The 13,876-nt window shown below is 40.4% G+C and overlaps 1 protein-coding gene across 3 annotated transcripts in view; it reads right to left on the bottom strand.

Moving 5' to 3' along the window:
* Positions 1–656: 656 nt before the first annotated feature.
* RREB1 (ras responsive element binding protein 1) overlaps positions 657–13,876 on the bottom strand; it is a 144,698-nt gene continuing 131,478 nt past the window's right edge. For 2 of the 3 annotated variants that reach the window (XM_036747982.1, XM_036748004.1), the window contains exons 11-13: positions 12,885–13,049; positions 6,593–7,423; positions 657–4,357 (exon numbers count right to left, since the gene is read on the bottom strand). In XM_036747982.1, coding sequence (XP_036603877.1) covers positions 3,834–4,357; positions 6,593–7,423; positions 12,885–13,049 — 1,520 coding nt within the window. In that variant the 3' untranslated portion in view covers positions 657–3,833. The remainder of the gene's footprint in view (positions 4,358–6,592; positions 7,424–12,884; positions 13,050–13,876) is intronic. The other variant, XM_036748070.1, reaches the window with a different exon arrangement.

Here is a 13,876-nt window from a genome sequence, read left to right as displayed (position 1 = left end):
CCTTGGGTGAAATAAAACTTGTTCTTTGATAGTCCAAATGCTCATAGGAGAGCAGAGGGCCTTTTACTTTTTCGGTAAAGATACACAGTCAAACCTTGATGTTCTCAAAGCAAACAATGGATGAGGATGTATAAGAGTCTTTGTGCCTATGTGAAAGGCTTCTGATATTGAACTGCCACCGTAATCCCCGAGCTGCAGTTCTGGGTCACAAGTTGCTTATTAATGTAATTTTGTTTTCTTGATACCTCCAAGTTCTTTGAGGGTAGAGATTGCAGTTAATTTTATTCTCAGTGCATCTGGGACTTAGGGTTTCATTTCATTGTTCCAACTGTTACAACAACATACAACAATTCCATATAGAAGCTTTAAGGGCTCTAGCCAAGAATCTTCTAAGAGACCACCTCCAATGGAAGCTGTTTGTGCAAAAGCCAGATATTCCTACCTAAGACAATATACCACAAACTTGGATAGAGTAACTTTTGTGCTCCAACTTAAAAACAGGGCCCTGCAGGTGAAAAGCCCTTGGACGTGGGTAATGGCCATGCCAGTCTCTCAGAGTGCCTCTATTTCAGTTCTCTGCTGGAGGCTAAGAACATAAAAGAGCAGGTGGCCTGATTAGGGAAACTTTCAAGAAGAGTCTCATGAATCTGGTAACCTGTAATTTTTAAATATAACATTTTATTGCTTAGATGGTTCAATACAGAACAGCTTAACTTTCATTCTGAATTTGGAAGTACTGTACAACTAAATAAAAAGAGGAATAAAAAGTACCAAAACAAAACTTGTGATTCTCTGTTCATGTGGCATAGACCAGTTTTGTACACAACTTGTAGCAGCAGTTTTAAGTTCCCTTTAGAAAAAATATGAATTCTACACATTTATTATTGTTTCCTGTTTAATGCATGGGCTGAAATCACTAAGATTAACTTCCTTCTTGAAGAAAGAGAGGGAAAGAGGATACAGACAAACAAGGGTCAGAGAATACGATGAATCTTTCTGAAACTGGCATTCGACTGTCATGTAGCTCCCCAAAGCTATTAGAAAAAATAGCCCCACAGAGTTTTCTCTGCTTTGCTTCACAGTCAAGTGTTTAATGTAGTGATTGAATTATCTCAGCATTAAGTCCATTAATCAAAAAACAAAACAAAACAAAAAAAAACTTGCACCTCAGACACAAAAAAAATTTCAGAAGATCCATTTTTTTTTTGTAAAAGCCCTGAGAGGAAAAAAAAAGAATCAAACAAAATGTAGAGAGACAAATTAGCTGAACATGCAAACTAAGTCTAAGATTCACCCATAGTTTAAACACATTATAAACTTCACAGTTTAATATTGGGAGCGGGAAGGGGCAAAGGGAGGGAGACCAACAAACAGCAACAAATCTTCAAATTCAACTAATAAAAATGTCAAAAAAAATGTGGCAAGACTTTATCATCTACTAGAATATAAAGACTAAGTAAAGCTTTAGATCAATAGTGATTATTGCTAGCTGTCGTCCCGGCGGCACTGCTGGGAGCTGGTGGTCTGCTACATCTCACTGCAGCACAGAGATTAGTGATGGCTTTCCCCCCACAATATTGCGCAGTTTAGTGTGGAGAGTCACAAAAGTAATAAACAAACCGACCAAAAAAAAACAAAAAACAAAACCAACGCAAAACCCCAAACAATAACATAACAACAAGTAAATCAAATGAAGGGAAGATTATGAATTGGATTTTGATTCTAGAGTTTAAGTTGGAAAGGTAATCACTGGTTCTGATTTTTCTCTGGAGTAAAAACTTGTTTGTAAACTGGTTCAGACATCCCCAATATATTTTTTTTTAAAAAAATCATGCATCTTAACCTTTTTTCTTTTCATATCACTTTTCATTATCCCAAGAACATCGATCTTCCTTTGTGAAGTCTGGGCAGTTGAGTTTCCACCTCCAGGAATTGGTGAAGAATTAGAGGACAAAAATTAAAAAAAAAAAAAAAGATGTATACTTATGTGTCTACATATATACAAACACAGGGAAAGAGGGAGGGTGGTTTAAGGCCAAAAAGAGGAAGAAATCTTAGAAAGGAAATGAAGGAAGAAGAGGTGGGAAGGGCTGCAGCTGTCGTTGCAGTGGGAGAGGGGGAAGAGGGTTCAAGTGGAGGAACGGCACAGGGCATCCCTGGCAATACTATTGGCTCTATGTCCTAGAGGTCACAACTGAAGGACAAAAAAAGGTGCTGAGCATGAGCCCAGCTACAGTAGGATACATTTTTTTCTACCCCTCGATGTTGGTGACTGCAGTGAATTCCACTGCCTACATGGGTGATACCTCTAAGAAATTCTTCCTCTCTGCATCTAGGGGTTCAGATTCTTGAGAGGGAATCAGAAATGACATGTTCATCTTCAAGCACCAGCCTAAACTGTACTTGGAGCTTTATTACCAGTAGTAGTATTTCCTTGCTTTGCAAACAGGACAGTAGCAAAAGTGGGTTAAGGCTTGCGTTTCATTGAGCTGGAAGACTGAATACCTTATTTGTGAGTAACAGATTTCATCACTGCCTTTCTTTCCACAAATATTCTTTGCAGTGCTTTCCTGATGCACTTGGAGGTCCCTCTCATCCCATTACCTCTAACACCTCCCCATGGGAGTGCATTTGTTTGCATGCATACACATACTCCAAAGAGCATGCTCTCTTTCTCTCTCTCTCTCACTCACTGCTGAGATGTTCCCCTGTACATTGGTGGTGATTACTGGTTGGCCTCCACTTTATTTCTCCAGTCACTAAGGAAGGAAGGGTTCATTTAGGTTCAGTAGAAGAACTGCAATGTGAGGGCTAGTGAACTAGTGAAAGCTGTAATCAAACATTTACACAGGGATCCAAAGCTGCATCATAGATCTCCGCGGACAAATATTGCCCATTGGTTTCTGCTGACTGCAGAGACTAGCAACTGATGAATTTTAAAATAATAATAATAATAATAATAATAACAATAATAATAATAATACATATATTGAAGCAAAAAAAAAAAGAAAAATCAAACATATGACAGCTGTGCATAATTTCCATAGGTTAAGTTGCTAAGGTAACTCTTCTCTGTATGCTCAGTCCAGGAAAAAAAAGAAGTCTTAAAACATTGAACAATAACACCATTTCTAATGCCGAAAAGAGTGGAAACAAGTACGAGGTTGAAGCTAGCATCTTTCCTGGTTTTGGCTTGAACCAATTTTGAATACCTTCATCAACCACTTGTCTTAATACCTGGAACCAGATTAGAGCTCCACCATGTAGTAAGTACAAAAATGTCTCTGAGAAATTAACATCTCATCCAAGTTTTCCTCTGGTACATGAAATTCACATCATTTTCTTCCAGTTATTAGCTGTGGTATCCAAGGGCATTGGTTTCTTTTCCCCATTTCCGGCTCACAGAACAAAACACGGCAACTATCAAAGTTCCACGCGAACAGGCTCACGCACACCAATACAAAAAGGTAACATTAATGCTTAAATGAAAAAGGTCCTCTCCAAATAATTCATTAAAATATTTTTTTTTTAAAAATCATTTTGAAAAAAAAAAAAAAAGGTCAATGATACCAAAAGATTTAATAAAGTAGTAAGGCACTCGGAATCAGTATATCCTGTAGTCTCTTGCATCGTTATACTGAAAGGGCTATGGCACTGGAGTCAGTCTGCCATACTTCTTTTCTTCCTTTCCCTCTCTCCCTCTCTCTCTTTCACTCCCCGACAACTGGAGTCACTGAGGAAATCCAGTGTGCTACAGATTTGGGGTACTTTTGCTCTGCTGGCTTTAGTCTATGTGCTGGGGACAGACGGGTAACTGGGCCACTTCCCCTGAGTCATTCCATTCCCACAAGCTGGGGTGCACTATCTGAAGAGGCAAGAATGTGGTTCGCAGGAGGCCTCTTGCTGTGCATGTCCAACAGATCCTGAATGAAGCCCGATGGGCTCTCACGATCTGCGCTACCCTGAGACTCCTGCTCCTTTGTGCTGGCCCCCGCAGCCAGCTTCTGGGCATTTTTGCTGGACTCTGCTAGACAAACACCAGTCGTCCTTCCACCCGATTTCTCCTCCTGACGACCTGAATCCTTGGCTGCGTTGGCCAAGCTCTCTCTCCGGCTTCGAGTAATGGCGGAATGACTGTTAACATTTGGAGTGGAGTCTCCCTCGTTTTCTGAGAGTGGATTGTTGCCACTGTGGATGGACTCATTCTCACTGTCATCCTCACCCCGATCTTCCTTGTCACTTTCCTTCCCATGGTGCCTTGTGTTTTTTACTTTCTGATGGATACGCTGATGACGAACCAGGCTGTGCTTCAAGGTGAAGGTCCGCTCACAGGTCTGACATTTATAAGGTCTTTCCCCTGTAGTAACAGAAGAAAAGAAATTAATTTCTGCACACGCTAGTCTTGCTCTAAGAACAGCAAATTCATGCTATATTACAAAGCATCTGTCAATGTAAAAGGCTGGACAGCTAAACTGATAAGAAAAAAAAGATATTATGGGTAAAAAAACCAAAAAAACAAAATTCATTTAAACATGGGAGAGAATCTCCTTCCTTGCCTTAGGAAGGGAGATGTAGGAAACAGGAAGGAATGGGGAGATGTTTTATCACTTTGAGTTTCCTGATCCCACTTCTTACTGATACAGGCCCACAATCTTAATTTAGGCTTCTTGAATAATATCCTACTGAGAATAAATACTAAATGGCTCCTTGTAGCTATCTGAGAAGCCTATGGGAATATATGCACCCCCCCACCCCCACCCAGGTCAGGCACTAATGTTAAAGGCTCAAAGAGAATGCACAGAAACTGTAAGTAACATTTAATAAATAAGGTACTTCCTGGGAAACACTCTATGGGCTCATAATGGAACAGCTGCATTTCTTAGCCCCTACTGAGCAGCTGAGGACACCACCTGCTCAGAAACCTAAGAATATCTGCTCTGAAGAGGTTCACATTCCATAGTCCTTTAAAACCCCTCATGTACAAGCAGGAACACTAGGGTTCAGTTCACCACGCATGAACTTAATGTGATTGTGTATAGAAGAGAGGGAGAAAAAGCAACAGGCAGCAAAGATGAACTAGCCTAATTCTATGAAACTGAATCCTGTATCTTTGGGCCTTATAATAAGCATCAAGGATTCATTCTATTTGTCAAAAGAACTAATCTGCTAGATCTGACTATGATTTATTTGAGGATTATGGTATAACTTCCAGAGATAATGAGAGCCAAGAGGAATGAAGTCAAAAATTTATACAAACACCGCCACATAGACTTATATGTTCTGCTGCAGACTTCCTGAAAACCCTGCTGGGGTGCAAACGTAACAGTACATCACATCAAGCCAGGTTAGCCACTTCCATGTTCAAGAAAGCAAAGAACCTAGAAGTGAACAGTGGCAGAAACTTCCCAGTGAATTTTCCCAGCTCCTTACAAGAGACTGCTGGTACTGCGACATCAAAATCCCACAAGTGTCTGTCCGCAGCACACAAACTACAGAAATATGCAGGAGGGGAAAGGCGTTTACCCTCCACACACGCTAAGCCAAATTCTGCACTGGACCACCAACACTGGCATGGGGTGGGGGGAGGGGGGAGATAGTAATGCTAGAGTGAAAAGCAAACAAAGTTTGCAAATAATGCTCCTGGAAAAGAACAATGATAAGCTAGCATTTAAATACTGTGCTCCATCACAGCCAAATCACTTTCACATACACGATTTCATTTGATCCCCTTAACAATCCGTATTTATCCCCTTACACTGGGGTCAGGTAGAAATCTTATTGCTACAGATTATGGACTCTTATCAGAGTCCCTGTATAATTAAACTCATTTCACTATCGAGAAATTGAAGAAGTGATTTAAACTGAAAATGACATGTGAAATGTTAATATATGGCACTCAAAGATCTGGAGAATGATGACACATTTGTGCCACAGACAGCTTCCCTCTTGGAGCCTGGCAGCACCACTGCTCATGGTAACGACTGAACTGATTCCAAACAAAGGGACAAGAATTGTCTTGTTTCTGTTGCAGCGAACACAACTTCCACATGCTGGGTAGGCCAGTCCTTCCCAAAGAATCAGCTACTTGTCCAAGGAGGCAATATAAACTCCACCAGGGTCCCAAGGAAACATGGTGAAAGAGAATTTATCAAAAGTACCCTGGAGGGGCAGCTAGGTGGCTCAGTGAGTAGAGCACTGGCCCTGGAGTCAGGAGGACCTGAGTTCAAATCCAGTCTCAGACACTTGACATGTGTACTAGCTGTGTGACCTTGGGCAAGTTACTTTTTTTTTTTTTTTTTTTTTTTTGCTTTTTGGCAGGACAATTAGGGTTAAGTGACTTGCCCAAGGTCACACAGCTAGTACAAGTGTCAAGTGTCTGAGGTCGGATGGGCAAGTTACTTAACCCCAATTGCCTTGCCAAAAAAAATAAAAAATAAAAAAATAAAAAAAAAAAGCAAACAAACAAAAGTACCCTGGAAGAGGGCAAGCAAGTGGAGTCCTCCTTCTCAGGTAGGGCCCTATTCTGTTTATATTTTACATTTTCAGAGGCCAGAATTCATTTCCTGCTATCCTTCAGATTTAGTATCTTTACCTGTATGGGACCTCATGTGTCTCGTCAGGTCTTGCAGGGACCAGAATCTCTTATTACACACTGTGCAGACTTTCTTCCTCTTGTCAGCCTTGGTTATGATACTCTTTGTCCCGTTTGTCTTTGGTTTCTTGTCATCGTCGCTCTTCTCTGAGGACTTCCTCTCTGAGGCACCCTCCCCTTCAGAGACACTCTCACTCTCCTCATTTTCCCTCCCACCAGGGACTTCGCCCCCAGATGGGGATTCTACCACCTTTAAGTCCACTGGGCTTTCATCCTGGTCAAGGGCTGGCTCTGCAGCAGCGGGGCTGGTGGCCTCCTCAGCGCCACCGCTCTTGGCCTCTTCCTCACTGGCTTTCTCCTCCTTCTGTTCTTCGTGAGTGTGGGCTTTCTTGTGGCGCGTTAAGGTTCCAGGGAACTTGAAGCTCTTCCCACAGATGTCACAGGCATGCTTCTTATCCTGCTCAGAAGGGCTTCTGCTACCAGGCACTCCAGGGTCGCTCTCGGCCAGTTTGAAGTCCATCAGCTTGCTGGCAAAGTTGAGATCCAGACTCTTGTTGCTGACAGAATCTTCCTCTAGGCCTTCTGTATCCTCCTGTTTTTCTTCCATACCCTCCTTCTCTTCTTCTCCCTCCTCTTCTTCCCGTTGATCCTCTGCTCCCTCTTCTCCTCCCTCAGGTGAGGATATCTTCTCCTTTACCTCTTCTGTGGGATGGCCTTTTGTTTCCTGGCTGTCTTCAGGAGCACCCTCTGATTGCTGTTGATCTTTTTCCCTTGAGGTGAGGTCAAGCACTTCATTGCCTGTAACTGGTATCTCTGGGTCTGACTGGCTATCTGTACAGAAAAACACAGAAAGAAGAGTTTCAATGAAAATGTGTGCCAAGATCCCTGATCCCCTTTGCAAGGGCCCTGGGGGCCATAGCTGGCATTCACCAACCAACCCACAGTCCCAGTAAAGCTATTTTCCTTCCTCAGCCCTAGTCCACCTCTGCTGGTCCATTGAGGGCCAAAGCATGTAAATTCTCCAAGGCCAGGTAAGCTTCATTTTCAGAGTTAGTCTGACAAGGAAGGCAGATTAGTCAGTACTTCTACACAAACTATCCTGTTTCCTCAGGATGACTGTTGTTTCTTGACTCCTAGCGCTCACAACTCCCAAGATTGTTTCCCATAGGAAGCCTGGCTCCCAAAGGTGGAAAAACAAGGAAGGTGTGAGTAACTCAATGAAGACAGAGATAGTGGTTCTGTAAGAAAGGAGAGCTTTGTGCATTCAAGATAGTCACAGCTTTGAGGTTACTTAGTAAGTGTAGTTTAAGTTGCTTAACTAAGCAGCATTCGGATGCCTCAAGCATGCATGCACAAACATACACAAATCCTCTTCTCCTGTCCTCCAAAATGCTCAAATACACATGTGCATAAGAGTATTACAAAAATGAACGCCCAACATGTATTCTGAAAGCCTAGTAAAATAACGTATCTACTACAAGGCACCCTAAATGACAAAATCCCACTGAGAAATATTTCATAAGTAAAAGCAGACAACAGCGCCTTTGAAAAATATTTCTCATTGTTTTTAGAAACACATTCAGGCGAAGTGTGCCATAAGCCACACAAGAATAAAAATATTGGAATTACTTTGGAGGTAATAATAGTATGTTGTGATAATCATTCTGTCGTGTGAAAGTAGGGGAAGACTTGACCGGAGGAGTAAGGAAGCACAGAATGCTGGAAGAGTGGTTTTGTGAAGCACACGGTAAAATAAAGATTCTGAAAATTTTATGAGGGTAGAGAACTACTGGCTGGGGCCGCTACACAATTTTTGGAGTCCATGTTTTTGTACCTATTTCTAATTAGATACACAACATGAACCAGACAGCACTGGATGTCAACCATATTTGTAAATGGCCTTGATGAAAGAAGTTTAATACACTTTATTCTGGGGCAGCTCGGTGGTGCAGTGGTCAGAGCACTGGGCCTGGAGTCAGAAGACTAGAGCTCAAAACTCACCTCAAAAACTGACTAGCTATGTGACCCTGGGCAAGTCATTTAACCTGTTTACCTTAGCTTCCCCAGCTGCAAAGTAAGGATAAAAACACCTGCCTCCTAGAGTTATTGTGAGGAACAACTGTGGCACTCACTATATGTAAAGTGCTTGGCACAGGACCTGGCATACAGTTGGCGCTACATAAATGCTAGCAGCCATCATCACTGCTGTTGTTTTCCTTCACTAAAGACGTGATAAGTAACAGCAAAGAAACAGCACCACCTACCACAGTGAACGTGTGCTTTTATCATCAAATTACTTATTGCAGCATCTATAACACAGAAGCAAAAGCACTGAAACTGCTATGCGTAATATAGGAAGATTTGCTATTTAGCTAAGTTGCTAACAGCTCAGTTAAAGCACTGTCAGATTTTACAAACTGCTGAGATAAAGGCTTAGATAAATTCTCTGCAGTCAAATAACCATTAGGTTATGGTCTCTTAAAACTCTAAACATCTTATAGGTTTGCCTTCGTCAAGATGAGGGTTTAACAGTTCTAAATGGGGTTATAATGCAAAAACATCAAAATGCCAAGAACTGTAATTATATATTTTGATTCTAAATTGTGCTTTCTTCCTCAAAGCTCTCTGCATCTGAGTAACACAAATCCCAAGGCATTATCACAGGATTGGCCAATTATGTTTTAAAATTGAGACTTTTTACATGAGTAGATTATGAAAGGATGCTGTAAAAATTACAATTAAACTCATAGCTATCATTCTTTTAAATTTCATATCCTGTATTGCTTGTCACCCAGTCTGTTGTGATGAGAATGCGTTGATTTTCATATATCTAGAGACACACAATTATTAATTCTACAAATATGTATCGAGGGCTTACTATGTTCAACACACTTAAGGGGCTTCCACTTTAATGTGCCTAGGCTCTCATCTCCTATTGTCACTGATGCTCTCTTCAAATTAATTCTTTTATGCCATTCTATCATCATGGATGATAGTTAGCTCTAAATTTTCTAAAACTCCAGATAATACTCACTAAAGTAAAACTTACACTAAGCAGGAAAGTTTTAAAGCAGAGTAGCTAAACTAATCCTCTTAAGTCATTCTGTGAATCTAAGCAACCAAAATTATTTTAACAAGTTTTTCATCTGATTATATTTAATCTCCTCTATGTTCCAAATATCTAGCCTTCACCTATATTTTAGCAATCACATTCTGCTACAATGTTTCACTTAAGGTCACAAAACAAAGAAATCACCAGTTAAATGTTAATATATTTTATAACTTCACCTAGTTGTCATCTTCCCTATTAGATTAAGTTTCTTGAGTTTTTAGCCCTAGCCCTTAGCACAGGACCATGGTACCTTATATGCATTATATTTTATTTAACTGAAAAGCTGCTTTGAAATGAATTCCCAGTCTTCTCCAACAATATTTCTTAAAAACATTTTTCTCCAAAATCATTTTAGCTTGGTAACTCATGTGAGGATAAATCTATAGTTACTCATAATGTGAAGCAAAGGAGGCTTTTGGAGTCACTTCAATTTTTTCTAAATTTCTGCTGCTTTACTGTAAACAAGTTATTCACTTAACACCAGGACAACCTATTCTATACAGCTTGTCTTCTCAGGCAGTGAAACTTATAAGAAAGTTCTTTGTGTCTTGTACTTCACCTAATTCGCTCAAGTTCTTAAAAAAAGAACAACAACAACAAAAAAAAAACAACCACATTTCCTGCGTGAGAATGCTAAACTTACCTCAGGGAAACACTCGGGGAATCAGTCTATCAGTGAAGGAAAACCAGCTTCCTGTTCACAGGTCTCACTGACTAGCAGAGTGTGCCCCGGAATGTTTTTAACCACTCATATTCTCTAGTACTGACATAGACTGGTACTGTCAGTATGTCAGAGAAAGACCACTGATTATTCAGAAAACTTCAACTCAAGTTTCTGTTTAACTCTGACTTAGCCACCTTTCCCAAAGTTTTGTTATTGCTGTCATTTCCACTTTGACTAAAGTGGAGATGGGAGGCAGAAGTGGGAGAAGACTTGGACATTAACTTACTCAGCTATAAAATGCGTATTTTGGAAATTCAGAAAAACGATCTATTTGCTAGTGTAGACAATAGCTAGCATAGAAATCCTTAAGCCTTTCCTACCGAAACATCTACAACTTCTTTTTTGTACAGAGTTCCATTTGATAGAAATCCAGAGAATTTGTCTCTTCCACTGCCACCACCTAGCTCTTAATATCCTGTGCAGAACATCTGAATACTATTTCCCTGACCTCCTTTCCTTCTCCTCACCTTAAATCTCAGTTATCCTTCATACTATAGATGATTACCACTATTAAAGCAGATACATACTTTCTCTTTATTGGCTTCCCCATGTCCATCTTAAGTTTTCAAAGGGGTGTAGTCAGATAAAAGAATAAACATACTTGGGTGGAAAAATTTAGAAACATAAAACTTGCATATGTCCAACTTTAAAAAAAAAAAACCTTAAAATTTGCTAATTAAACATTAACACTTGCAGCATTGTCATGGATTTCCTGGAGGCTGAAGAATAGATCAGGCCATGAGATTGCTTTTATTTTGGCTCGCAAGAAATCCAAGAATAAGCCAACCTGAATCTGCTTTTTACTATGCATTCACGAAAGCTAGCTAGCTTTCCAATATAAAATGCAATTAAGCAGGATTAAGAGGGCATAAAGACAAAACATAAAAATATTTATAACATAACATATATGAAATATAAAATGTAAGGGGGAGTAAAGATAGGCTAAAAGGCATAGTATTGTGCCTATATAACATTTAATTAGGAAGTCTAAATCTAAACTATTTTATTTACACAGTAAAATTCACTCAGGCTAGGGCAGTGGGAACTATGCATATAGAGCCCCAGGGTCTACTTGATTTTCCTTAATTATTCATTCTTGCATTATATGCAAAGAATATGGAAGAAAAAGTTATTTCTGACCCAATCATCTCAGTAGCATCTCCCAAGAAAATGGAAAACAGTGTTGATTGAGAAATGAGGCCCTTCCTCTCCTCCTCTTGCCAACTGATTAAGACTGTTAGCAGTTTCTAGGAAGGACCAGCTTGGTCTGGCCTGCGGTATATCCTGTGAGCACTTAATTAACGTGAATACTGCGCTTTCAACCCAACCAACATTCAAACCTTCCTGCCCTGTCAGAGCAAGAAAAATTAAGGACTGTCAGAGTCCCAAGGCTGCAATTACTACTGAAAATCAATAAATTTTATGGGAAGGTGAGAACCCCCAGATTTCTTCCCAGGCCCTCAAAAGGTCAAACGTCAAGGACTGCAGTACTAACATAGTCAGAAGGCTTGCACCCAGTTCTTGCAATAGAAAATAACTGCAATACTGTTACTAAACAACAACCAGCCATATTCGCTGAGCAAATTTGTATCGACTCTTGGTGGGAGGTGAGGAGCAGAGAGGAGGAAAGTCTGTGTGTGGTGAACCAGACATGAGCAAACACAGAAGACTATGGGACGAGCAAGCTAAAGGGCTAGAAACTGCAGCAGCCAGTAATTGCTCAGGGAAGGGCTGGAGGAACCAAGCACATGTCAGCATCAGATGCCTTGTTCAGGTAGAGCAGAAATGGGATTAAGGAAGAAAGGACATGCAGAGGGCTCTAAAATAACTATGCAGTTTTGCATTAGGAAGAGAGTTCAGGGAAAAAAAAACAACAAAAACAAACCCCTCCCCCCAATCCCCACTTGGCTAAGGAGCTTAAGCATCCCTCAGTTTGCAGGTTCTGAGCATAGTATTGACCCTTCCAGTACAAGGTCACCTTTTTTATCCTAAAGATGTGGAACATCGATGAGCTAGAAAGCAAGGCCCTGAAGTTAAAGAACACAAGAGCCACCTAGGCCAGAGTAAAACATCTCTATTTTTTATCTACAATGGGCAAAACAAACAAACAAAAAAGAAATATTTTACACCTTCTTTTGGGAGCTGTATAAAATCTCCCTTCAAATGCCTTGTAGCACTGCCGTTAGCAAAGGCATTGAAAAAATAATTAAAAAAACCTCGAGAAATCATTTCCAAATGTGTCCTGGCTACCAGGCCACTATCATACTTGTTAAGGACAGCTCTGGCTCTGTCCATCTCAGTAGCTTATACTTTCCTGACCTGGTCTCTCTTAGGCCCCTGACAACCAGCCCCAGTATAATGTGGGCTGGTTGGTGGCTTTTTCTTAACCAAAAGCACATGAATGGTCTTTTTTTCCTTTCTGTCTTTCTTTATTCTGAATAACCTGAAAGAACTACCTGTGCTATCATGAGATCCAACATCACTTTCTTTTGACTGGGGGATAAGCCCGTTTCTTCTCAGGGAGCAGTTGGCAACTCCGTGTTTGCGCAATTGGTGCCGTTCACAGTTAGATTTGGTAGAAAAGAAGGCGTCGCATTTTTGACAAGGGTAGGGCTTCTGACCTGAAGCAGGAAAAAAGATAGATTTATCTGCCTTTCTAATGAAATGTAAGAACTACTTTATTTAGCTGGGCAATACTGGTAGTTGTCCCCCCATCCCTCTTACTTTGGCTGAATGTCAGTAAGCTTTTTAAAAAGACAATGAAACATCTAATGTGTCTCAAAAACAGAGCAAAGCATGCTTTTATTCTTCATAATATTGAATGAAATATTATTGCCCAATTAAAACATTTTAGTTTTGTCTTGTTATGAGGGATCTCCCAGTGTGGAACCTAATTCTACCACAGTTTACAAATACCTGCTAAAAGGGTCACACAGTCAATGTATGCCAGAGATAGGAGGGACTGAATCCAGGACTGCTGGACTCCAAAAGCTAGCTGACTCCACAATACCATGCTACCACATAGAAAACCTACTTGGAAGTTATCATGTAACTGTAGGAAATTAACATTTAACTAGCAAAACAATACAATGTTACTTCAAATGATAAAGAGCAAATGCAACTGAATTAAATACTATAGGGAATTTTAAAATCAGGCAAAAAAAATTCTTTCTCTTTCCATAGGATAAATGGACTATAAAGACATTTTTCTACAATTAGAGAATGAAGATATAGGAGAAAAGGAGAATGAACAGTCACTTACAATCAGATATGACAAAAATATGATGAGCCCCTTTAAGACACCAAGGATTCTCTGGCCCCAGAGACACCTCTGGCAGATAACTCAGAAGACCAAACAGGAAGTAGACAAACCACCTTGTTCCATGCCCTTGACACCTAGGCTCACGCACAACAGGCCTTCAAGAGGAAGTGAAGACAGGGAGCAAAG

The sequence above is a fragment of the Trichosurus vulpecula genome, chromosome 1 (assembly GCF_011100635.1).
Source record: "Trichosurus vulpecula isolate mTriVul1 chromosome 1, mTriVul1.pri, whole genome shotgun sequence".
Classification (NCBI taxonomy): Eukaryota; Metazoa; Chordata; class Mammalia; order Diprotodontia; family Phalangeridae; genus Trichosurus; species Trichosurus vulpecula.
The sequence above is the reverse complement of the archived record's forward strand: the minus strand, read 5'-3'. Positions and strand labels throughout refer to the sequence as shown.